The sequence below is a fragment of the Brassica oleracea genome, chromosome C9 (genome assembly GCF_000695525.1).
Source record: "Brassica oleracea var. oleracea cultivar TO1000 chromosome C9, BOL, whole genome shotgun sequence".
NCBI classification, from domain to species: domain Eukaryota; kingdom Viridiplantae; phylum Streptophyta; class Magnoliopsida; order Brassicales; family Brassicaceae; genus Brassica; species Brassica oleracea.
This window is the reverse complement of record NC_027756.1, coordinates 7,740,426-7,764,615: the sequence shown is the minus strand read 5'-3', so window position 1 is coordinate 7,764,615 and position 24,190 is coordinate 7,740,426. Positions and strand designations below refer to the sequence as shown.

General features: G+C 35.7%; 4 protein-coding genes across 5 annotated transcripts; 3 read left to right on the top strand and 1 right to left on the bottom strand.

Moving 5' to 3' along the window:
- Nucleotides 1-2,454: 2,454 nt before the first annotated feature.
- On the top strand, nt 2,455-4,765 carry LOC106313741 (probable serine/threonine-protein kinase NAK). Its single transcript, XM_013751641.1, has 6 exons — nt 2,455-2,808; nt 3,048-3,367; nt 3,533-3,668; nt 3,751-3,893; nt 3,964-4,087; nt 4,168-4,765. The coding sequence occupies exons 1-6, from the start codon at nt 2,718-2,720 to the stop codon at nt 4,596-4,598; spliced, it is 1,245 nt and encodes a 414-aa protein (XP_013607095.1). The 5' UTR covers nt 2,455-2,717; the 3' UTR covers nt 4,599-4,765.
- Nucleotides 4,766-5,678: 913 nt separating this feature from the next.
- LOC106318838 (ubiquitin domain-containing protein DSK2b-like) lies at nt 5,679-8,951 on the top strand. 2 transcript variants are annotated; one of them, XM_013756977.1, is made up of 10 exons: nt 5,679-5,734; nt 5,802-6,096; nt 6,196-6,912; nt 7,142-7,356; nt 7,438-7,551; nt 7,702-7,757; nt 8,074-8,105; nt 8,292-8,381; nt 8,463-8,620; nt 8,709-8,949. In XM_013756977.1, the coding sequence occupies exons 2-9, from the start codon at nt 5,847-5,849 to the stop codon at nt 8,609-8,611; spliced, it is 1,623 nt and encodes a 540-aa protein (XP_013612431.1). In that variant the 5' UTR covers nt 5,679-5,734; nt 5,802-5,846; the 3' UTR covers nt 8,612-8,620; nt 8,709-8,949. The 2 variants fall into 2 exon arrangements, with proteins under 2 accessions (XP_013612431.1, XP_013612432.1); XM_013756978.1 differs by having other exon boundaries at nt 5,681-6,096; nt 8,709-8,748; nt 8,843-8,951.
- A 7,010-nt stretch (nt 8,952-15,961) lies between these two features.
- On the top strand, nt 15,962-18,221 carry LOC106317558 (probable inactive receptor-like kinase SSP). Its single transcript, XM_013755356.1, has 9 exons — nt 15,962-16,225; nt 16,318-16,453; nt 16,644-16,777; nt 16,884-16,950; nt 17,034-17,119; nt 17,245-17,433; nt 17,514-17,669; nt 17,768-17,881; nt 17,967-18,221. Exons 1-9 carry the CDS (start codon nt 15,962-15,964, stop codon nt 18,219-18,221), a joined length of 1,401 nt encoding a protein of 466 aa, XP_013610810.1.
- Nucleotides 18,222-21,174: 2,953 nt separating this feature from the next.
- On the bottom strand, nt 21,175-22,395 carry LOC106315932 (NAC transcription factor 29-like). Its single transcript, XM_013753776.1, has 3 exons — nt 22,069-22,395; nt 21,723-21,991; nt 21,175-21,646 (listed from the first exon to the last, which is right to left on the bottom strand). The coding sequence occupies exons 1-3, from the start codon at nt 22,223-22,225 to the stop codon at nt 21,233-21,235; spliced, it is 840 nt and encodes a 279-aa protein (XP_013609230.1). The 5' UTR covers nt 22,226-22,395; the 3' UTR covers nt 21,175-21,232.
- Between the last annotated feature and the right edge of the window lie 1,795 nt (nt 22,396-24,190).

Genomic DNA, 24,190 nt, shown 5'->3' with positions numbered 1-24,190 from the left:
TAAGTTTTATGAACATGATTATTAATTCTTGATCACAATTCTATAAATACGTGATATTCTTATAAGATTTTAAGAAAAAAACAAGTTAAGAAAAAAACAAATTAAGAAATATAAAAATATGAAAAACATAAAAACTATTTAAAATTATAGAAATTACAAATTCAAGCTTGAACCATCATTTTCAATCTTCAAATACATGAAAGAATATAACAATAAAACTCCAAAACCAAATATATAGCAGTAATCTATATGATTTTTGAACTAATATATATAGTAGTAGCCTAGTATATATTTTATGATGTTTACAGTCATTTTCTTATTTTGAGTTCTAACTTAGCAAAATGGTCGAACTTGTAACTAGACCATCTCCAATGTATTCCTCTATTTTTTCCTCTATAATAGAGGTGGGTTTCTCTCCAATGTATTTCTCTATTTTTTTTCTCTATAAAGGAATATTCTTAAAAGATTTTTTTTTATTTTATAAATAACACATTTAACTTATAAATGTTGCAAATTAACCCATTTATTATAACTTTTAATTTTTTTCCCATAAAATTGTAATATTATTTAAATTAAACATTTTATTACAAATGACCTTAGAAAATAATAATAAAACAAAATAGACATTATCTAAACATCTTATTACTATATTTTTTTCATAAATGGTCAATTAATGCATTCTGAAGTGAGAAATGAGCTTCTTTATTTTTGATTTTTCTGAATCAACTTAGAAACTCTTGGAACCGATTATCTTCATCATCTAGTATTTAGACTTCTGGTGGTGGAGCTTCTCTTCCAATACACTAGAAGAAGGAAATAAACAATTCTTAGAGAACCTAAAAAAGTAAAGTGAACAAAGACAAACATCAGTTGGAGATTGAAAGATAAAATTTTGCTTTAAAACAGATGAAGGAAAAAAAAATTATTTTGTGACGTAAATTCCATAGAAGATCCAAATGTCCGTGAACATTTCCAAGTCAAGAAAGCACATATTTTACAAAAGCGCAGCCACTAGCAACAAAATCAGCAAACTCCTCCTCCACCCACGTCGTTTGGACAATATTTTAACAATTTTTGTGGATCCGGAAGTAATTTACCGGAGTATTAAGTTGTTTCAACATGTTGTATTGATTAATATTTAAGTATTAAGTTGTTTCAATATTTAAGTTTAATTTTAATATGTTATCAATATGTAAAATTATGTTAAACTTTTAGTAATTAAATTTTAATTAATAGTTTTAATTATCAATATAAAATTTTAGATATCATTCATTAAATAAAAAATCTAACTTTAAAATAAAATAATTAGTATGTAAATATAAAATAATTAGATATCTTTTTATTTATTTTATTTATAATTATAAAAATTAAAAATTAGTATGTAAACAAAAATTTGTGCATTTATATGTAAAAAATGTATTTCTTCATAAACATGTATTTTTGTTATAATCACAAAAGTTAAAAGACTATTTTGTAAATAAAAAAGTACATCTCTATTATAGAGGAATGCTATTTTTTTCCTTAAATATAGAAGAAAAAATAGCAATCTCTATTATAGAGGAAGAAATAGAAGTGGATTGGAGTAGATTTTCTTTTATTATAGAATATAGAGGCAAATATAAACGTGGGTCGAAGATGCTCTAATTCAAACAGATGGTGACATTGGTGAAAAGTAAATAAAGTTTGAAATGAAGGAAACGCGTTAGGGTAATTTGGTGGGGGAATTGATTGATTTCTACCTAAAAGTGGCCATGGAGACATTATTTTGTCTTTTGAGTTGACTTGACCTTAAACTAAACATTCTCTCACCGCTTTCTTCCTCAAAAACTTGCACCACAACAATTCTTAAGACTCAGTCTTCTCTTCCCTCTCTCTCAATGGCATGGTAGCACCGTAACCATTTGTTTGTGCTTCTCTTCTGCTCCATACAATAAATAATGAGAAAATGACTAGCACTAAAAAAGTTTTTTTTAGTAAATATAGCCTCTAAAAATAAAAATGACCAAAATAACTTTTAATGTTTTATCAAAAGAGATAAATATACACTTATATCCCAATGGTAAATTAATTTAAACATTAAGGTTTAGAGTTAAGGGGTGGGGTTTAGAATTTAGAATTTAGGGTTGAGGGTTAGGGTTTAGAGTTTAGAGTTTAGGATTTAAGGTTTAGGGTTTAAAGTTTAAGGGTGAGATTTAGGGTTTAGGGTTTAGAGTGAAGGGATGAGGTTTAAGATTTAAGGTGTAGGGTTTAGGATTTAGGGTTTAGGGTTTAGAGTTTAGGTTTTAGGGTTTAGAGTTGGGGAGTGGGGTTTTGGGATAAGATTTCAAATTTTGAAAAATAAAAAAATTAAATTTTTTAAAAAACAAAATATTATTTTGGTCAATTTAGTTTTTGAGGACTATTTTGTTACATAAACTTAGAAATTAGTTATTTTGGAAATTTGCCGTTAAATAATTTAGTCAGAGAAGGGAGAAGAGAAAAAAGAAAAGTTATCTTTTAATTCTTTTTTTTTGTCAAGTCATTCACACCCAATTTCAAACGGTCTTGCCCAATTCCTATCCTTGCTTGCTCTGTCTTTTCTTGTAAAGCACTCTGTTTTACATTCACACGCCATTTTTTTCCTTCTCATTGACTTTCTGTAAAGTGTATGATTGTATATACATAAACTTGAAAAATAGGTTGAAAAGTGTGTTTGGCTTTTAATTTTGTTTGTCGGTATGGGGCTTTGCTGGTCTTCTTCTCCATCTAGATCTCCTTCAACAACAACAACAACAACAACACCTGCCTCTACTGGTAATATCAGTTCAGGTTCGTCCTCTCACTTTCTCTGCCTATCTTTGGAGTTACTCCTGTCTTACATCCCTTGTATGGAACCTTTTGTCAAACGATGGAACATTTTGTTAATTTGATTTAAACTCTTCTTTTCTTGTTTTCTCATATGGGTTTTACAGATTTTTGCCTCCTTTTATTACCAAAATTGCATTCTCTTGTTGTTGTTGAATTTGGGCTTGACTCTGTTTTGGAATGGTTCTAAATAATTGCAACAGGTCCGTTTAAGTCAACGACTACGGGAACATCAAGAAGTACCATATCTAACTTTAGTGGGTTCTCTGCTGCAAGTGGAGAAGATGCTTACCCTGAAGGTCAGATACTTCCCAATCCGAACTTGAGGATATTCAGCCTCGCAGAGCTTAGAGCTTCAACGAGGAACTTCAAGTCTGAGAATGTTCTCGGAGAGGGAGGGTTTGGGAAAGTCTTCAAAGGCTGGCTTGAAGAGAAAGGCCCCGGGAGTCACAGCAGCACTGGTACCGTGATTGCCGTCAAGAAACTCAACTCTGAAAGTTTCCAAGGATTTGAGGAATGGCAAGTGAGTAGAGTCCAATTTTAACAATGATATCAATAAGTAGTTTTGTTTGTTTACTTGATAGATTTTTTTTTTTTTAATACGTGGAGGTAACCACGACATAACATGTAATATTAGTTTCGTCCAGCGGTCACTCATACAATAGATTGTGTCTTTGTTTCTGTGTAGTGTGAGGTGAATTTTCTTGGGAGGATTTCTCATCCGAACCTCGTGAAGCTGTTGGGGTATTGCTTGGAAGGCGACGACTTGCTTCTAGTGTATGAGTATATGCAGAAAGGAAGCTTAGAGAATCATCTCTTCAGAAGTAATAACCCATCTTTTTTTTTTCTTACTCATATTTTAACATGATCTGTAATTGCTTCATCATCTGCTTCTGTTTCTTCCAGAGGGTTCTGTTGTTCAGCCGCTCTCATGGGAGATAAGGCTTAAGATCGCAATAGGAGCAGCTAAAGGCTTAGCGTTTCTACACGCTTCAGAGAAGCAAGTAATCTATAGAGACTTCAAAGCTTCAAACATTCTACTTGATGCCGTAAGTAAAAAAATATGGATTTTGATAATAAAAGTGTGGAGTGAGTTCAACGTGTTTGATCATGTTGCAGTCATATAACGCCAAGCTGTCAGATTTTGGATTGGCCAAGTTAGGTCCTTCGGCGAGTCAATCTCACATCACAACACGAGTAATGGGTACACAAGGTTATGCAGCTCCAGAGTATGTTGCTACAGGTACCAGTTTCTAATTGATATTTTTTTTTTTTTTGGTTTTGGTGGACAAACTTTGAACATGTTGGTTGGTTATGGACCAGGTCATTTGTATGTAAAGAGCGATAACTACGGGTTTGGTGTCGTTTTAGCTGAGATCTTGACTGGTTTACGTGCGGTTGATCCTCTCCGTCCTACGGGACAACAGAATCTAACTGACTGGATCAAGCCTCATCTGTCTGAAAGAAGAAAGCTGAGGAGAATAATGGACCCTCGTCTAGAAGGAAAGTACCCTTTCAAATCTGCTTTCCGAGTGGCTCAACTGGCTCTGAAATGCCTTGAACCGGAACAAAAGAACCGTCCATCGATGAAAGAAGTGGTGGAATCGCTCGAACTCGTAGTAGCTGCCAATGAGAAACCGTTGGAACGAAGGACCGCTAGAGATTCCCCAAGTGTAGGTCACCAACAAAGCCATTACCGCAGAGAACATCTGACTTCTTTTCAACCGAGGCAAACCGTGGCTCGAGCTCACTAGTGTTGTTTTGAACTCGCGAGATTCTTTTTTTTCCTCTCTCTCTGGTTTTGTATTGGGTTAAAAGATGATTACAAAAACCATTTGCGCGTGTAATACTTACTACATGTAACCAAAAGACAAGACAAAGCATATGTTGTAAGTAGTAAATGTGTTGTGTTTGTTGTGTATTTGTATAATTGCTCAAAACCAAAAGACAAAAACAAAACGTACCGTTGTACACTACCAAAGGTATGAAAAGACATTATTAGATTGTAACTGATTAAAAATGTATCATGGCCCTTAAATCTATGGTTGGGGATCACAACAAACCTTCATTGCAAAATTACTCAAGAACCATCCGACTCGACCCGACCAATTGAACATATCCGACACACCAGTTCTGAAGCCCAAGTCTTTCGGTTCTCATTAGAATTTAAAAATGTTCAATTTAATAAAACCGAATCAATCAAAATCAAACTTAAACTGTATATTAATTTTTGGAAATATAGTATATAAGTAGAGTTCATATATAAATTGATTAAACCAAATAAACTAGAAATACTGATTAACTAAAAATATTGTAATATTTGATTTTATAGTATAGTTATGTATAAATATATAATGCAACTGATGATATATATAAATGATTTATCGACATGATATAACAATTAAACTTTAATTTAAATAATTTGTTATTTTGCTTTAAATCAAAATTGTTTTGACTTTTACAGTTTTGTCAAATTGAAATATAATTATTTCTGTAAAAATATTTTTATAAAAATATTATTTATTAATAATATTATTTTAGCTTATATTTTAAAAGTATCACAATTTTTTTTTTAATAATTTTAGTAGTTAAATAAAATAGGAAATCATTCTATTAAAAACAAGAATACTAAAGTTATTTTTTATGCTTTAGTAAATCCGATATCTGATTATATAAATTAAAATTCATAAATGTTATAAATTTAAATATATATCATTAACATAAAATTTTTATAAAACTAAACCAAAATTGGAACCGAAATCGGAATCGAAGTACCATGAACCGTTCAGAGCGACAAAAAGTCATTGTCTACAATTCTCTCGTCTCTCTCATTTGTTATTCGACCTTTAGAAAAGAAAAAAAACATATCCCTTTCCTCAAGAAATCTACCATAAGCCAACTTTAACAACTTTCTCATCTCCTCGTCTTCGTTGAATCCCTTTTTTTTTAATCCTAGGGTTTAGGCCTCTCGATCGATTTCGCGGAGGATCCAAAAGCTAAGAATGGGTGGAGAAGGAGATTCGAATAAGCCGCTGACTGCTGGTGATGTTGGCGAAGGAGAAGGAGGAGCTCTGGTGGCCGTCAACGTCAGATGCTCTAACGGATCCAAATTCAGCGTGAGCACGAGCCTCGATTCGACGGTGGAAGCCTTCAAAGAGCTGGTGGCGCAGAACAGCGACGTCCCAGCGAATCAGCAGCGGTTGATTTACAAAGGTCGCATCCTCAAGGACGATCAGACTCTTCTCAGCTACGGTGGGGCCTCTCTTTCATCTTCTTCTTCCTGATACGTCGTCGTTTTGTAGATTTGGATTGCTCTGTGGATTAAACTGATTTGAAATCGTATGTGTATAGGTTTGCAGGGTGATCACACGGTTCATATGGTTCGTGGCTTTGCACCATCTTCAGCACCACCACCACCACCTCCTTCTGCTACTGTTACTCAAGATAATACCTCGAATCTTGGAGAATCTTTGTTCCCTGGGCTTGGATTCAACCCTTTGGGCGGTGGGAGCTTATTCGGAGCACCACCGGATCTTGAGCAGGCTCAGCAGCAGCTAGCTCAAAACCCTAACATGGTTAGAGACATGATGAACTCCCCAGCCATCCAGAATCTTATGAACAACCCCGAGTTCATGAGGAGTATTATCATGAGCAACCCTCAGATGCGTGACCTTGTTGATCGCAACCCTGAGCTTGGCCACGTGCTTAACGACCCGAGCATCCTCAGGCAGACTTTGGAAGCTGCGAGGAACCCGGAGCTGATGCGTGAGATGATGCGGAATACTGATAGGGCAATGAGTAATATTGAGTCTATGCCTGAGGGGTTTAACCATCTGAGGCGTATGTATGAGAATGTTCAGGAACCGCTCATGAATGCTACTACTATGTCCGGGAACGCTGGGAGCAATGCGGCTTCTAATCCTTTTGCTGCTCTCCTTGGGAACCAGGGGGTTACTACTACTACTACTACTACACAAGGTAGCGATGGTTCTACTAATGCTGAAACGGGGACAGGAAATGGTATTCCGAATGCAAACCCACTTCCTAATCCTTGGGGTGCTACGGCTGGTAAGAAACTGCATTCTCATTGCCCTGTGTGATTACTCGTCTTTTGATAACAGTAAGAGTGACTTGGTTATAAGAAATGGACGTTTATGTTTACCACAGTGGTTCATGAGCAATATTGTGTATAATAAACAGCTGAGTTAGTTCGTATAGTTCTCACTGTTTGTTGTTATGAGTAAGTTTCTTGGGCTGTATCTAAACACTATTGAACATATTGTGGGATACTGTACAGGCCAGACAAATGCCCCAGGAAGGCCAAATTCTGGTGGGGATGCGAGAAGCCCCGGACTTGGTGGTCTTGGTGGTTTAGGAGGACTTGGTATGCTTGGAGCGGATTCACCTCTTGGTGCCATTCCAGATGCTTCTCAGTTGAACCAGATGTTGCAAAATCCAGCCATGTCCCAGATGATGCAAAGCATGCTTTCCAATCCACAATACGTGAACCAGGTAACACCTAGGCTAACCTATGCTTAAGACGATGTTGGTATTGTGAACATGTCTTCAATTTTTCCTTCCCCTTGGTTCCAGCTTATCAATCTCAACCCACAGCTCCGAAGTATGCTTGATTCGCATCCTCAATTGAGGGAAATGATGCAGAACCCAGATCTCCTCCGTCAATTTAGCTCCCCGGAGATGATGCAGGTCAGTTGGGCCTCCAATGTTTTTGTTATGCATGTGAATTTTGAACATGTGGTCTCTCTCCAAAGAAACATCTCTCTGTATCTCTAAGCTATAACCAAATGCGAAGTTTCTTTAACCTAATGCCATGGATTGTATCTTTTTGTTCTTTAGCAAATGATGTCTCTACAGCAATTACTTTCCTCCCAGAATAGAAATACGACCAGCCAGTAAGTGTGGATATCCTTTATATATCTTACTTGTATTTTTGTGCTATGTTGTGTTTAGACAATGGTATAACTAGCTAAACGAATAATTATATTGGTGGTGAATGATCTTTATCTTAAGCAATATATGGATTCAATCATGATGAGTAATGCAGCAACTCTTGTATCTTTTACTGAGCTTATCGGATCCTAGATAACTTTTATTAAGGGCTGTGAAGCATTTTAATTGTTAAGCTAGCAGGGTGTTGATATCTCTCCTTTTCTATTTATTTCCATCAATCCCTATTCATGTTCCTAATCTAATCCATCTTCTCTGTAGGGAACCAGGGCAAACTGGTGCTGCTGCCGCAGGTACTCGTAAAATTATTATTATTTTTTTCAACACTAGTAAAATTATTATATGTATCTGAATTACATTAAAGGTTTTAGTTGCTTTTCTTATAGTCGCCTTTTTGTACTCTTTGCTTCCTTATATATATATATATATAATTCACATGTAACTTATTGAGTAAATCATTACGATCGCAATGTTTATAGGAGCAGGAAATAACGGAGGGATGGATTTATTGATGAATCTGTTTGGCAGTCTTGGCGCTGGTGGCCTTAGTGGCACAAACCAACCCAGTGGTTAGATTTTTATACCCTCTTCTTATTCTTGTGCATTTTACGAGATGGTTCCACTGAAACAAGTTTCTTTTTTGATTCCAGTTCCTCCTGAGGAACGTTTTGCGACTCAATTGCAGCAGCTACAAGAAATGGGATTCCATGACAGAGCAGAGAACATAAGGGCTTTGCTTGCAACCAATGGAAACGTTAACGCTGCTGTAGAACGGCTCTTGGGAAGTATTGGCCAGTAGCAGCAGCAGGTTCGTGTACTGATGATTCATCATCTTTGAATATGTTTCAGTAATGATGATATTTTTGGAATACTTATAATTTTATACTTTATGATAGGATACCTGAAACTTGTGGATAGAAAAGCCGCATCGATACGGTATTGGTGGTCATCTTCTTTCTCTTCATCCATCATCTCCCCCCCCCAAAACCTTTTTTTATATATTTTGGGTCTTGGTCGTTTTATCTTTCAGATTTTTATTTGAGTTGTTGCAACGCATACCTCTGTAAGAGCTGGTTTGGGAGCTTGGAATGGCTACATTTACGTTACCCTATAGATTTTCGTTGTGATGTGTTCATCTTTAAGAGATTCCAAAGAGGCTTTGATGCAGCATATGATTAATATCGAGGATAATCACTTAGCCGAACCGAATCGAGCAACAAAAAGACTAGTTTTTCTCGGCTTGATTCCTTCCAGTCAACCTACCCGGTTCAAAGTTTAACCGAAACTAAACTTCATTAGAACATCGTTGGAATCAAAATAAACTTTATTAATATTGTTACACAATGAAACACTTTAAATATTCTTTGAGCTTAAAATGCATAGAAAATTTGATTATTCTTGTTCGATGTCAAATTCGTTTTTTATTTATTATTTTTACTCTTAATTGGTGGAGAAATGATTTAGGGGGTGCGTTGGACTTGAATTTTTAGGAGATTTTGGATTTTTATTATAACTAGAGTATTTTTCCGCGCGCGAATGTATTTTAAATTTTTAAATTTTATTTTATATGATTTTTTCAATTTATAAAGATTATAAATATTTTATATGTTTGAACTAAATGGTTTATTTCCTGTTTCATTTTGGGAAATTAATGGGGAAAGTATCTTTAGTCTTTGTAAGACCAACTTCCGGTTAGTATAGAATATGTTTACGTATCATACAACCAAAAATCACACAACAGACACAGTAATGATGAGGGAAATAGTTTTTTTTCTAGCCATTGGCGATCATTGACATTTGATCTTATTTAGTATAAGAACTATAAAAATGTAAACATTTCGGTTATATATGACTTGGTATGGATGAAGTTTTTCTAAGAAATGTTGGGGGAGATAGTTTTAGCGTTAAAAAGAAAGTGGTAGATGTAAATTTTGATATATTGGTTACATTATTCAAGATTTTTATTTGTGATGACGAACACAATGCCAGTTTCGGGTTAATGTTGTCAATGTGGCTAAGAGTGAGACTGAGACAGCGATTTTGTGTATATCCATTTTTTAAGGTGAGCATGGTGTAACATATGTCTGTTTGATTCGAAGATGTATAGATTTGAAGTAAGACGAATACCGAACTGAGTGGATAATAATTGATGTTTATGAGTGAGCAGAAGCTAGGAAGGATTTCAAGTTGTCGACAAAAAAGTGGGAAATATGTTTAGAAGCGCATGGGCACTTGGTCGGCGATAATGTATACACAGTCTGGGTTTTTCAGAGTGTTGTAGTGTTTAATCATTTTACAACAATTTCTTATGGTGATGAAATATACTTTTTAGAGATGCTCTAACTCTTTTTCAATTGAAAAGAATGTCATGTTATTGTAATCTATGGGGATTATGTATGTTAATCGTGTACATCACATTGATTTATTATAGAAAGTGTATTATCATGTGAATGTAGATGATCTTTCAATTGATAATATATACACAATAGATCTACAGTAGATCATACAATAAGATCTATTTTTTCAGTCATTGTAATGGGTGTGCCATGGTCATAGGGGTTGGAGAATTTAATGGAGATTTCAAGTTCCATATTCACAGACCCATCTTTTATCTTCCTTCTCTAACTGTACAAAAAGAAGTTTGAAAATCGTTGGTGAATACCAACACTGATGAGCTCATTGAGAAGCTAGATGTGAATATGCAGTCCATTAGACAAACAAGATCAGCTATAATCCGGGAGACTAGGTGAATCTCAACTGTGCCGGAAAGCATATTGTTTGGTGAGACGGTTGATATCGTTATCATCTCCAATTCCATAGGTATATTTGACTTTGAAACGAACCGTGAAAATGACGTCGGATAAGATTGTGGTGGGAGATCACTCGAGAGTCCTTTTGGGTCATTAAATGGGCTAGAACACTTGTTGTTTAAAGTCCAGGCCCAGAAAAGTGGAGTGAAGCTCGCGTCTCGGCGTTGGAGGGCTGTGTCAAAATCACCGGTGAGCTCGCATCTCGGCGTTGGAGGCACAAAACGTCGTGGTGGTGGGGCGACCTCTCGTCTGAGAGTGACTTGTTCCGAAGAAGGCGTGAGCGGCTTGAAGATAAGAGTGAGGAAGCACATAAACAGAGAACTCAACGGTGTGGTGGTGACGGCTCCGCCTTGTCGGTGTGAGAACAAGACAGCAGTGGATTTTTTGTTGGCGGAGATGAAGGGAAGCGGGAGTGATATCGACGTGGATGGGTGGAGCTGAACCCAGCGAGGATCTTTTAACCGAGAGATCCAACTCTCAGATCTGATGTTCCAAACAGAGGAACCGTCGTTGTGGAGGTTACGAAGTACGGAGGAGCAGCAGTGGCCTTCAGAGGAGCTGACGTCAGGGCCACCGGTGGTCTTCATGGCGGTGCTTGAGACCAAGCCGTTCGAGCCATCTGAAGATCCAGCGGAGACGAGCATGAACGGAAGTGCTGCGAGGACGATGAACGCGCTGAAACTAGGCATGACTAGAGAGGGGCTGCTCGCTCGGAGAGGATGAGTGGTAGCGAGGAGGGGAACATGGAAGGCAGTAGTGTCTCGGATTGGAGGGGAAAAGGTGATGACGAGCGGATCTAAGGGAGCAGCGGCGTGGGAGACGACGACAATACGAGTACAGATGTTGAAGACGACGAAGAAGAAGAGAGAATACGTTATAACACAGACGGAATTGAGGGCCCGACGAGGCCACCGGCGTCGAGATGTAAGAGCGGCGGCGGCGTGGTTATGTTCTCTCTCCAGGGCGAACTCTCCCCTTTCTTTCTCAAATTTATAATACAACAGAAAAATTACAAAGGGATAATTATAAACTGTAAAGTATTTCTTTAACAACGCCCTAATTTAAACGCTCCCACACACTAAGATCGAGGCGCAGTCTCAGGAACTCTTCTTCGACGCCGGTAAGGCCTCTGGTCGCCAGCGTCGGGATCTCAGCTCCGACGTTTTTCTCTTACCATCCTCTGCTCTCTCTGCCAGTATTCACTCTATCGTCTTCTTCTTCGGTGGTCCTCTCGTCGACGATTCTGTCAAGAGAACGTCTCTTGCCGTGAGAAGAAGAGTTTTGTGTCTCTGTTCTGGATCATGGGCCACCGGATCTACGAAGTCTTGGAGTTCTCACCACAGCTCCTCTGTTCCTATCATTTTCAACCACCGTGCTCCACCTCTACGTCGAAGTTATTTCCTCGGTCTAACGGCCGCCAAGTTATCAACGGTTGAGGTAAATCTAGCTTCATCGCCACCGTCCCCGCCGTCTTTGGTGCTTGGTTTTGGTCGGGTTTCACTGTCAGCTAGGGTTTCAACGCCGGAGTTTCACCATTCAAGGACGAGCCCTCTTTGGACCATTTCCCCCAGATCCAGACCAACAAGCCACTAATGTTTCTATGGAGCTAAGCTACATCGTTTAAACTGTTGTCTCCTAGTGACTACCGGACCTATTGTTGTGCAAGAGTGTTGTTTCGCCAGATTTACTCACGATTATTTCACCGCTGCGTCTCTATCACACTACACCGTCTCAAGCATCGACGGTTCTTCACAAAGTCAAGAAAATTATAAATATACACGCAGCAGAAGCCAATAGTTTCAACAGCAGCCCTCACCAGATTCCCAGGTCCCAAGTAACAAAAGAAGAAGCTACTCCGGCCGATCATGATGAGCACTGATACTGCTCCTTCACGGGTCTTGTTGCAACCATTGCACCTGGATCTAGAACTATTGCAAGAATCTCTGCAGACACATAGCTCGATCCCAGCACGTGTTCCATAATCTCATCTGGTCAGGATGTCAGATCAAAGCAAAAAACTAAAGATGGTTGTTGTTAGTGCAGAGTTCACAATGGTGCAAAAATGGTAGGGAAAGGAAACTGTTATACACCATTATGTCGACCAAGGAAAGTCGTCTTCTGCACCAGACTTCTCAACCATCACAAAGTACATAATCTGCTAAACATTTTTTTTTCCGTTTATCATATGGTTTACTGGGAAGATAGATATGCAAGAGAAGAATAAAGAAAGATGAAACCAACCTGGAAAAGGACGGATGTTGAAGCCAAAATCATACCCAAAAATATCAAAAGAATTTTTTTCAAAAGCTGCAGTTACACAACCAGCAGCTGTTAGTAGTTACAATTAGAGCTACCTGAAATTTGATCAAGAGATTCAGCGCTTTAAACATGATAAAATTTTAAAATAGATAGATCAACCCTAGTTCCAAACATACTATATACCTGAATTGTTGGATTGCCTTTACCAAACAGAGATAACTGGCAATCAACACAGCGAGATATACAGAGAAATATTGACTCCTTACAATCTTGCAAGAGTAAATGCAACGTTAGCATTGTAGAAGTTGGAAACCGGGAGAAGCCTTTTGGCACTGGCCAAATCGATTCATTTGGATCTAGTGTTTCCTATTTGTCTATAAACAATGAATTAGCCAGTTGCTCACACAGTCCAAAGAAAAACGAAAGCAGGACCAATTCATAATCAGTATTTCGGGGGGAAGTGAGTAAATTTAGTTTGACGAAAGGAGATAATTTTAATAGTTAATAATCATCAATACATGAAAGGGTTAGAAGAGTTGTCGAGTGTGGATACTGCGTAATCACGGCTTTGTTGATAAAGACCAATGCCATATGAAACAGGTGGGATTAAGCTCCTTTATGTATAGGTTTAATTCTCTGTGAATTTGGAAATCAAGATCTACACAATCACCATTTTTTTTAAATTTCATTACTTTAGGAAGCAGTCGAATCATAAGAGCCAATAAATTAGTGTTCCTATGTCCTAAATCGATCAAACTTAATCCCAAACACTTGGCAGATCGAACCCATGAAGTATTAACGAATCTGGATGTACAAAAGAAGAAGATTCAGAGGAAGAGTACCTAATGGATGACCTAGGTTGCGTTTCGGCTTGAACCTCCATGGAAAGATGAGTGCTTTCGAGTTTGAAATCTTGTTATAAAGTTGAGTATTGGTACGCACATGATCAAAAATAAATGGAAACTGAAGAATAAACGCGAAACACTGTTCTTAGCATCACGGGAAGATAAACCTGTGATTGAATTGATTATTTTTCAGTTTTTCATTGGATCAATTGTTTGTGTTGAGCATCTTATATTCTTATATATAGAGACTTGCAGGAGAAGCTGAAGAGTTGGTGGACATGGAGTGATTGTCTTGTTGAATGCAGGAGTTATCTCATCGGAGGTGGAGACACCGGAGAGTTGAAACTGATGTATGATGATGACCTAAACGACAAATAGAGGAAACGAAAAGGTGACCGTCGGAGTTATGTTGAGATTTTTTTTTGAGAAATGATGCGGCTATTGTTTATGACATGTCACAATATGATTGGCTGATTTTTTGATCTGAGGTGGTATAATGCTCTTTTACTCTTGGTTTAGGCTATATATCTTTCTCAACAAGCTCAACACCAGTTGATTTGTTTGAGAATTTTTAGACTAAAAAATCTAATTCACAACCCATTATCGGTTACTACGGTTAATTACTACATCATATGGTGTAAGATTTCATCAAGATTTAATTTCTCAATTAAAACTCAATATTTGCTATCATGGCGCTTCGAAGAACGACACAGCTACTTTTGCCAAACACTAGAATCCTTCACCCTAAGGTTTCAAGAAGCTTTACAACAAGCGGGTGGAAAACGCTTACCAGTGACTTACAAATCAACATGGTCTCTATATATATATTGACTCTCAATTAAAGTTTGTGATCGAAGTTGTTTAAGAGTATTTTGGTCTTAAGAATATACTCTTTATCGGCTTTACAGCATAATGGCTTACTAGCAATACAAAAAGATTGTGACACAAAGTTTGTGATTGAAGTTGTTGCCTTGGTGGAGTCTTCAATGGTGTCAATTTCAAACAAATAAAGGATACCACAATGAAACATGATGCTATATATATTAAATGTTTCAGAAGCTTCTCCACATAATTGACATTTTCTCCATACCGTTCATCCTCTCTTAACCAGCGCATCTGCAATTGATAAGCCAGTATGCGCATTCTTCCACCATAAAGTTTTCAACTTAGGAGGGATATCCAATTTCCACACTGCTTTGTATATTCCTTCTTCCTCTTGTTCTACAATCTGCGTGAATTGAGCAGATTTGGTGTGAGAGCTCAATTGTACGTTCGTTGAATTAGTATCCTAACTTAACGGTTTCTCCATTACTTGTGAATATCTGGGACACGTGATCTCTTACATTAGCCATACTGGGTTGGATCTGCTTTTTTTCTGGATGTATGCATGAACAACGTATTGTTCCATGCATGAAAATTTTTAATGAAAAGGTTTCATGCGTTAAGAAATAGGAGTGTGATTTAATTATCATAATTACTCGATGTTAAATCTTAAATGTAAAACGTTGAATACTTTGGAGTCAAATTATTATGAAAAGTTAAATTTATGAATCCCAAAAAAGTAAACCGATTGTATTTTTAACAAAACAAGAATTTGGACTAGGCAAATTTTGGCTATGTATAATAAATTATTAATACTTGTCACCCCAATACAAAGTTCAGACATGGAAACTATCTGATTGTTTCCGGCCAAAGTAGGTCAGAGTTGACCCATAAATACATTAATGACAATTAGAAAAGAAAATGGTAAGAAAATAAAGGGTATGATATAGCCACATTGTAGAAGTTTTTATTTTAATTAATACAAAAGAAATTCAAGTTTCTTACCCAAAAATGGGCGAGGTTTCCGTGCACTTAAAAAAGTTCATGTGAGATTACAATATTTTATTTTATGTAATCTATTTTTTTCTAAAACATTTACCATAAATTTATCGCGTATTTACAAAAAAAAATGATATCTCTATAAAGTGCTATCTGTATACTGAGCCCTAGAAAAGAAAAAAATAAAGGTCTTGAGGGAGACAATAAAGATAGAAAGTCATTTATTTTGGCAAGAATATGGTGGTCAATGTTATTAATGCTATAAAATCAGACAATTGTATTGGTAACAACGAGACACCAAGCCTCGGCGTCAAAGGATCACAACTAAACAAATAAGAAATCAGTTTTTTTTTACTATGAATCAATAAGCAAAAGAAATACTTTTGAAACTTTTCTTTTGCCCGCTGAAAAATCATGGGGTGTTGCCACTCATTGTCTTCCGGGGAAGTTCCTCAACAGCGAGCCCACCAAAACCACGGAGAAGGAGATCCACCATTGACAAAGTTTTCCTTCTCCGATCTCAACGTGGCCACCGAAAATTTTAGTTTGAAAAATGTTGTTTCAGAGAGCGGAGGAGAATCGTCCAATATTGTCTACAAGGGCCGTTTGCAGAATCATGGTTTGATCGCTGTTAAAAAATTTAATAATATGGCTTGGACTGATCCCAAGACATTTGTGGTATCCTTTATTTGTTTGAAATTTTTTTTTATCAATTATGAGACGGTTAATGATTGCCTTTTTGATGGGTTTGATTATCGTTTGTCTTTCAGGAGAAGGCACATAGAGTTGGGGGGATGAAGCACAAGAGACTCGTTAATTTGATTGGATATTGCTGTGAAGGAAATGAAAGGCTTCTCGTTGCCGAGTTCATGCCAAATGATACTCTTGCTAAGCATTTGTTCCGTCGTATGTTCTTTTACTTTTATACATTATATATTAGTAGTTTACTTTATTGTCATTTAGATGGTTTTGAAGACAAACAAATGTTGCGACTAGAAGGATCCAAAACTAACATGCATCTTATGTTTGTACAATCGATTGAATCCGAACTTGTTAGTATCTTACGTTTTGAACTTTGTTCCATTGTTATTCACAGGGAAAAATCATACCATGGAATGGGAAGTGCGATTGAAAGTAGCATATTCTATAGCTGAAGCATTGGATTGTTGTAGTAGTGCAGGCTTTGCATCCTACAATAATTTAAGTGCTTACTCAATTCTGTTTGATGAGGTATGTATAATAGATTCTTCTCAAAAAGATTTTCCTAGCTATGCCTTCTTGTGGTCTAAAGACGCTGGACCACCATTTTAATATTTTTGCTTCATGGATATTGAAGAATGGTGATGCATGTCTTTCCTGTTTTGGGTTAATGAAGGAGACCAACAATGATCGAAAAACAGCCGGTAATCGATTTTCAATCATCTATTCATATTATTGTTATTATTATTTATCATTATTAGAATGTGATAATATATTGTGGTTGTAGGAAGTGTGAACCCTGAAAGTGTGATGTTTAGATTTGGTACCATCCTTGTGGATTTGCTAAGTGGAAAGCCAATTCCTCCAAGCCATGTAAGTTATTGTGTTCAAGTTTTTCTTACTTACAAGTAGGCTGATATGTGGAGATAAAACATTTTGTCTTTACTTTGTGAGTGTAATCCTTGGACTATCTTTCATTGTCAATTTTGTGCTTCTAGGCTCATGATATGATACATGGGAAAAATGTTGCTGAGTTGATTGATCCAAACTTGAAGGGAAAGTTCTCTGCAGACGAAGCTACCATAGTTTTCAAACTCGCCTTTAAATGTCTGCAATACGAGGATAGAGAGAGTCGCAACACAAAACACATTGTTAGAACACTTGAAACCTTGCAAACTAAAACAGATGTAATCTATTATTGTGACAGTAGTTTCATCCTCGATATTTTTTTTTGCATTTATGTTAAAACCGATATTCTTGCTTGCAGGCTCCATCTTACGCAATGCTTGAAATGGCACATCATAGAGAGTTATCTTCGAATAAACTTTCGCCACTAGGAAAGGCCTGTTTGAGAATGGACCTCACAGCTATTCATAAAATCTTGGTGATAGCAGAATATGAAGATGACAAGGAGGTGGTTGAGGTAACCTAACCAAACACACCAAGTAATGAATGATTCTGCTGCCAATTTGGCATCAAAGGGCTTACTATTCTATTGTATGGGTTTGTTTATGTGCTAAGTTCTCTTTCGAAGAATGGATGGAAGAGGCAAAAGATATTCAAGAGGTTCGAAAACATGGTGATCAAGCCTTCCTAGAGCAAGACTTTGAAACCGCCATTAACTGTTATTCTCAGGTAATTAGTATGTTCAACCCTATTGCATCTTACCTTGCATTTATTAAATGTACTGTTTCTATAACTGTATGTTTTCTGTCCGAAGTTCATTGATTCTAGGAGAACGGTGTATCCAAGTGTTTATGCGAGGCGTAGTCTATGCTATTTATTCTGCAATCAACCAGATCGAGCACTTCACGATGGGATGATTGCGCAAGAAGTATTCCCTGATTGGCCAACCGCCTTCTACTTGCAGTCTGTGGCACTATCCAAATTAAATATGATCACTGATTCTGCTGATACTTTGAAAGAGGCAACTCTTTTTGAAGCAAAAAGACATCACCGTAAGCAAGATTCTTGATTTTGCTGATCTATACTTTTGTCCTGTGTAAACTCTGAGATGAGGATATACAAATGTTGAAAAATTTTTCCTTCTTGCAGTGACCATATTTTGAATTAGTTTTGTTTAATTACATTTCAAGAAAAAATATAAAAACATAAAAGATTTATTTCCATAGAATGATTTCTAAAGAGAAAGTCGAACATAATCATTTACATTTCGAAATTTATTGCACTTAACAGTGAAAATTCTATAATTAATAATATTGGGACTTTGATATTTTATTCTATAAAATATGAAAATGGTTGATTCTACCGTATATAAATGCTAAATTTTATATATTTGACTTTCATATCTTTTTATCGTACTATTTGGTGTATACGAAATATGTTCCCTAGAATTTAAATATGATTTTAGATATAATTTTAATAAATATTATTCAAATATTTATAAATATTAATAAAATATAGAGATAGTACATGCTGATTTTAGCTGCATAAACCCGGATAAAAGCTGCATATGGGGTCAAGATAATTATAGTTCATTACAAGAGAGATAAGTTGCCATAATAGCGTTTATGAGAGATAACTAGGTCTTTTTGGCCTTGATGGAAGGTTGCCTAGACGATAGGCGATGTGTCTAGACAGATATGCGAATGCGATGTGCCTAGATGAATCTCTTCCTCCCTAGATGATAGGCGATGTGCCGTTTTCCTTTTTCTCTAAGAGTTTTTGACCGGCTTCTATTTTCTTAGTGATTTTTTAATTTTTTAAATCGGCCGAGTTCTTTATTTAATAGACCTTGTTGAGGGAAATAAGCTATCTCCAATAACCATAAAAAAATCCAGAAAAGGTAGGAATTCCATATTATGTTTCTTGTTCACCCACCATTTAACATTCTAACAGGAGGGGTCAATCTACAATATTGACTCTAACAGAAGTTAGCCAATCGTTAACAAGATAAAACGACGTCGTTTTGATATATAATTTAAGTCGACCCCAATACTCTCAGTCGTGCCAAATAGGACCCGAACAAATGGTCAGTGCCAAAACCGTCATCAACTTAATTATAATTTAAGAAAAACTACATGAACTTCTTAAAACGTGCATAAATCTACATTGACTCTAACAAAAGTTAGTCAACCGTTAACAAGATAAGATGACGTCGTTTTGATATATATCTTTTAAAAAATATGTTCATTCCAGAACTCAAACCGTCTTGCGATACCCTTTTAAAGGGGCACACTAACAACTAGATAAAAGTAAATTTTGAGATATTATTACAAATTTGAAATTATATAAACTACTACTATTCTTCATTTTATCCAATTTAAAATTTTGGTGACAGTTTTTTCTGATTTATATAAATACATTAACATGTTTTTTATTTATCATATCTGTAATAAACTTATATCTTACTAAAATATAAATAATAAAATATTTATTATTATACGATCTTAAATATGCTTAAAACTTTGAATTTATTTATAAAATTTTCTTATATAAATTATTTTTAATTTTTAAACTTAAGTGGATTTTTTTTTATTTTTGAAAGTTAATATTATATATTTTGATATTTTGTTCAAAAATGTTCAAAAGTTTTAATTTTACCTTTCTTTCACTAAGATATCTTGTACAAAATATTAGACATATTAAACAATAACTAAAATATATAAAAGAAATCACCAAAGTTTTAAATTGGATAAGATGAAGAAGAATAGTTCAAAAATGTTCAAAAGTTTTAATTTTACCTTTCTTTCACTAAGATATCTTGTACAAAATATTAGACATATTAAAAAATAACTAAAATATATATAAGCAAACACCAAAGTTTTAAATTGGATAAGATGAAGAAGAATAATAGTTTATATAATGGGGAATTTCAATTTGTAATAATATTTCAAATAATTACTTTAGTATAGAAGGGTATCCCGGCACGGGTTTGAGTCCCGAAATGAACATATTTTTAAAAAATATATATATATCAAAACGACGTCGTCTTATCTTGTTAACGGTTGACTAACTTCTGTTAGAGACTTAGAGTCAATGTAGATTTATGCACGTTTAAAAAAGTTTGGGTAATTTTTCTTAAATTATAATTGAGTTGAGGTCGTTTTTGGCACTGAACATTTGTTCGGGTCCTATTTGGCACGACTGAGAGTGTTGGGGGTCGAAATTGACACTTTTCCTCGTATATCAAAACGACGTCGTTTTATCTTGTTAACGGTTGACTAACTTCTATTAGATTCAATGTAGATTTATGCACGTTTTAAGAAGTTCGGATAGTTTTTTAAATTATAATTGAATTGATATCGTATTTGGCGCTCACTGAAATTGTTGGGGTCGAAATTGGCACTTTTCCCAACAAGATGGAGATGGATTACCATAACTTGAGGAATCTCATTCTCTAAAAGGGAGATATCATCAAACCTTAATCATCCTCAATTCTAGTGGCCAAAAACAAAGACAATACACTTAAAAAAAAAAAGAGAACGCATTTAACAGTCAAGTTTACGTTCCCCTGTCTCTCGGAGTCGGGGAATAGTAATTTATGAGTCACACGCACTGAGGAGATGAAACTAATGGGTCTATGGTCAATGATGGGCTTATCACTTCCAAGGTCCCAGACTCCCCCACACTGACTAACGTCAGTGTGAAAGGCCACAAAGCAAGAACTGTTGCAGATCAGGACAAGAGCAACAACGATTGATTCGACATATGTAAAGACTCAATGAGTTTTACCCTAGTTTTCTTCTCGGAAACTTCATGGAATATCTTGGTATGTTCGAAAGAAATTATCTCATCCATGAGAAGTCCATGATTCAAAGTTTGAATATTTATTACATCAGATTTTCTTATGTTACAAACTTACAAAAGATACATAGATCTGCTGAGTAAATACAAATTTTATTGATAATTCTTAAGCTGAAGCCAAGCATCTTACAAGGTCTTTTTTTTTTTTTTTTTTTGGGTAGGTATCACTGAAGAATAGTTAGTTCTGTTGGGAGATTTTTTTTTTTTTTTTTACATATCCTAAAAATTTAGTAGGTTAACAATTGGGGTAAGATTCTGGAGCCATGGGCTTATACTCAAGAACTGGTCTTGTCCCCATTCTAATCCTTGTTTAGGTAATTGCAGCTCTGGTAATGGCAAGACTCCACATGGTAGCTTCAGCGATGAAGAAGACTCCTTCATCTCTGTTTCTCTTTGCTTCTCTTCATGTCCTTGAAGCATGAAGTTGTTGTTTGCTTCTTGCATGGCTGATGCTTGAGGAAAAGGGAACGAAGTCTTCATCAAGTTTTCTTCTTTTCCAACGTAAGAAATGGTCTCGGAAGACGAGAGAGGAGAGTTTGGGCATGTTTGAGTCATCTTAGATTCCATCTCTGCTCTTTGCTCCAACACTTTAAGGGAAGTGGCTTTTCTGTATATCTTACACAGCACAACGTCCTGCGACCAAACAAGAACACAAGATGAGAAAAAGAGTTGTTTCTTGATAACAGAGCTTTCGTTTTTTTTAAGGTACCTTTGGTAAGGTGCAATTGTCAGGCATACGGTACTCGTTCATGACCCAATCAGTCTTGCTTCCACCTGGTGCTCTACCTCTGTAGAACACAAGGGTCTTCTTGAGCCCAATCACACGTTTTGGCTCAGACAAGCTTATGATCTTACGGTCGGAACCAGTTGCTTTCCAATATCCTTTCTCAGTTGTCCTGCTTGGCCTCCCTCCGTTCCCATGCTTCCTTTCCCTTGGAACAAAGAAATACCATTCCCTCTCACCGATTTTCGATAAACCTGTGATCACAATTCAGATTTTTATTAATAAATAAGATTTTTATATGAATGAAGAAAGTAAGTATACTGGTACATACGTGGTAAGTCCCATGGATCATGGCGATAGATGTTGAGGAAACCAATGACTTCGACTTTGGAGAATTTTCCGCAAACCATGTTCTTGAGGTAGTAATCAGTAAGCTCCTCCTCGGTCGGGTGGAATCTGAAACCTGGAAGCTCAATCTCTTTTGACATAGCTCTCACTGTCTCTAAAGACGCTTACCGAAGTTTTTGTTGCTTTAAAAGCTTTGTAAGTGAAAAGGTTGTTGGTGATGATATCACTAATGGTGCAATGCTTATTTATATATAACACTAAGACCTTATGTGATGAGAGAGATTCTTTGTCTGATGAGGGCCATGGGGCTATGTTTTATTGGAGCAGACCAAGTCAAGAGGAAGATGTGGATGCAGGATTTAACATATTAAATTTTGAAAGTCATGTGTGCAATTTTCTAATGTGTTAGTAGTTTCTTCTTAATGTCCATACTTTTAGACGTTTGTGATGTTGACTGAGAAAGAGAGAGGTCTTGATCAAAGTGAATGGAGCCCACGCGCTTTTATCGTAGAAAGGGTCTTGAGGTTTTGGACCAGAAGCTTTGGTGCCCCAAAAGAATCAGTGTATTTTGATCGTGGGACTTCCACCATTTAGTTTAATCTGAGGCTTGACTTTCGAAGTCTCCTCTAAAAGACGGGAAGTCTTTTTCCTCTGTGGGACAGAACCTTGAACTCTATTTTTCTTCTTCTTCTGAGTGCTGATTAACATAAACCAATTATCCTTCCCTGTCACTTTAAGCGATGTTTACCCATTTTTATTTTGTTTCATAATATATGATGTTTCCATAGTTCTAAATAAAATTTAATGTCATTTAAAACTTGTGACAAATTACAAAATACTACATTTTTTTCTTATTTTTTAAATTAGTTGTATTTAATGTTATTTTATATGATCAAGATAAATTACATAAGATTTTGTATTTTTTTAATATTTGTGCAAAAACCTTAAACATCACTTAAAGTGATACAGAGGGAGTATGACATAAGCGCATTAAAGATAATTAAACCCATTTTTTTCTTTGATAATATAACTTTGTGAATTACATACTCCCTTCGTTTTTTAATATAAGTCGTTTTAGAATTGTGCACATAGATTAAGAAATCGTTAATTTTTATATTAACTAAACAAAAACATCATTAATTATTTACCTAACCGCAAATCAACCAATAATAAAATAGAAGGTATATTATCATTGGTCATATAACATTAAGTGTTAATAAATTTTACGTAGAAAACCGAAATTGTCATATAATTTAGAATATAAAAATTCTTCTAAAACGAATTATATAAAAAAAAACGGAGGGAGTATTATTTTAAGGTAATATAAAATGATATTACGTTTTAAAGTATTAATTACAAGACATAAGTATTGGAGCTTTCCATAGACATATTTGTTTGTTGGTTATTCTATTCTGGTCTGGTTATCCAGAATATTTCAAGTTTGAGTAATAAAATATCTTTTTGAGTTGAACAAGTCATATGAAGACAAAAAGAAGAAGAAATGCGATGAATTTGGGATTGCTTTAAATATTTTATCTTCTGGCACTACAAGAAAACACATGCTTAACGAGGAAAGTTAACGAGGAAAAACAATCCTCGTAAATTTACGTCGATTTTACGAGAAACTTACGTGGAAAACTAACGTCATCGTTATTTCCTTGTAAAGTAACGACAAAAGCGTTTCGTCGTAAAGTCGATGTAATTTGACGTGTCTTTTACGAGGAAATACTATTTCCTCGTAAATACCACGTAAACTTCGTGTGTTATTTACGAGAAAATAATTTATGTGTATTTAGCGAAGAAATTTTGAATCCACCAACTTTGTAGGTGTTACACGTTTTTTTTTACCACCTAATTAATTTTCATCGTAAATTCATAGGAAAATTACAACTACCAGATTCGAAATTTCCTATAAATATGGATGTTTGAACATCATTTTAAACACACCAACAACAAAAAACGTGAAAGAAAAAAAAAATGGCTGCCTCCGGGACTATTTACGAGTTGCAGAAGTGGATGTATATGCATAGAGATGCTAACGGGAGAGTGACGAAAGAATACCTTGCGGGTCTGGAGACATTTATGCATCAAGCAGATTCAACACC

What these genes read in the sequence shown, in the direction of transcription:
- LOC106315932 (XM_013753776.1), bottom strand. Translation starts at nt 22,225, where the DNA reads ATGTCAAAAGAGATTGAGCTTCCAGGTTTCAGATTCCACCCGACCGAG. An exon ending in TGATCCATGGGACTTACCAC is followed by an intron (nt 21,992 to 22,068) that starts GTATGTACCAGT and finishes TTGTGATCACAG; the next exon opens with GTTTATCGAAAATCGGTGAG. An exon ending in ACAATTGCACCTTACCAAAG is followed by an intron (nt 21,647 to 21,722) that starts GTACCTTAAAAA and finishes GTTTGGTCGCAG; the next exon opens with GACGTTGTGCTGTGTAAGAT.
- LOC106313741 (XM_013751641.1), top strand. Translation starts at nt 2,718, where the DNA reads ATGGGGCTTTGCTGGTCTTCTTCTCCATCTAGATCTCCTTCAACAACA. An exon ending in AAGGATTTGAGGAATGGCAA is followed by an intron (nt 3,368 to 3,532) that starts GTGAGTAGAGTC and finishes GTTTCTGTGTAG; the next exon opens with TGTGAGGTGAATTTTCTTGG. An exon ending in AGAGAATCATCTCTTCAGAA is followed by an intron (nt 3,669 to 3,750) that starts GTAATAACCCAT and finishes TGTTTCTTCCAG; the next exon opens with AGGGTTCTGTTGTTCAGCCG.
- LOC106318838 (XM_013756978.1), top strand. Translation starts at nt 5,847, where the DNA reads ATGGGTGGAGAAGGAGATTCGAATAAGCCGCTGACTGCTGGTGATGTT. An exon ending in TCCTTGGGGTGCTACGGCTG is followed by an intron (nt 6,913 to 7,141) that starts GTAAGAAACTGC and finishes GATACTGTACAG; the next exon opens with GCCAGACAAATGCCCCAGGA. An exon ending in GCTCCCCGGAGATGATGCAG is followed by an intron (nt 7,552 to 7,701) that starts GTCAGTTGGGCC and finishes TTTGTTCTTTAG; the next exon opens with CAAATGATGTCTCTACAGCA.
- LOC106317558 (XM_013755356.1), top strand. Translation starts at nt 15,962, where the DNA reads ATGGGGTGTTGCCACTCATTGTCTTCCGGGGAAGTTCCTCAACAGCGA. An exon ending in AGCCAATTCCTCCAAGCCAT is followed by an intron (nt 17,120 to 17,244) that starts GTAAGTTATTGT and finishes TTGTGCTTCTAG; the next exon opens with GCTCATGATATGATACATGG. An exon ending in CCTTGCAAACTAAAACAGAT is followed by an intron (nt 17,434 to 17,513) that starts GTAATCTATTAT and finishes TCTTGCTTGCAG; the next exon opens with GCTCCATCTTACGCAATGCT.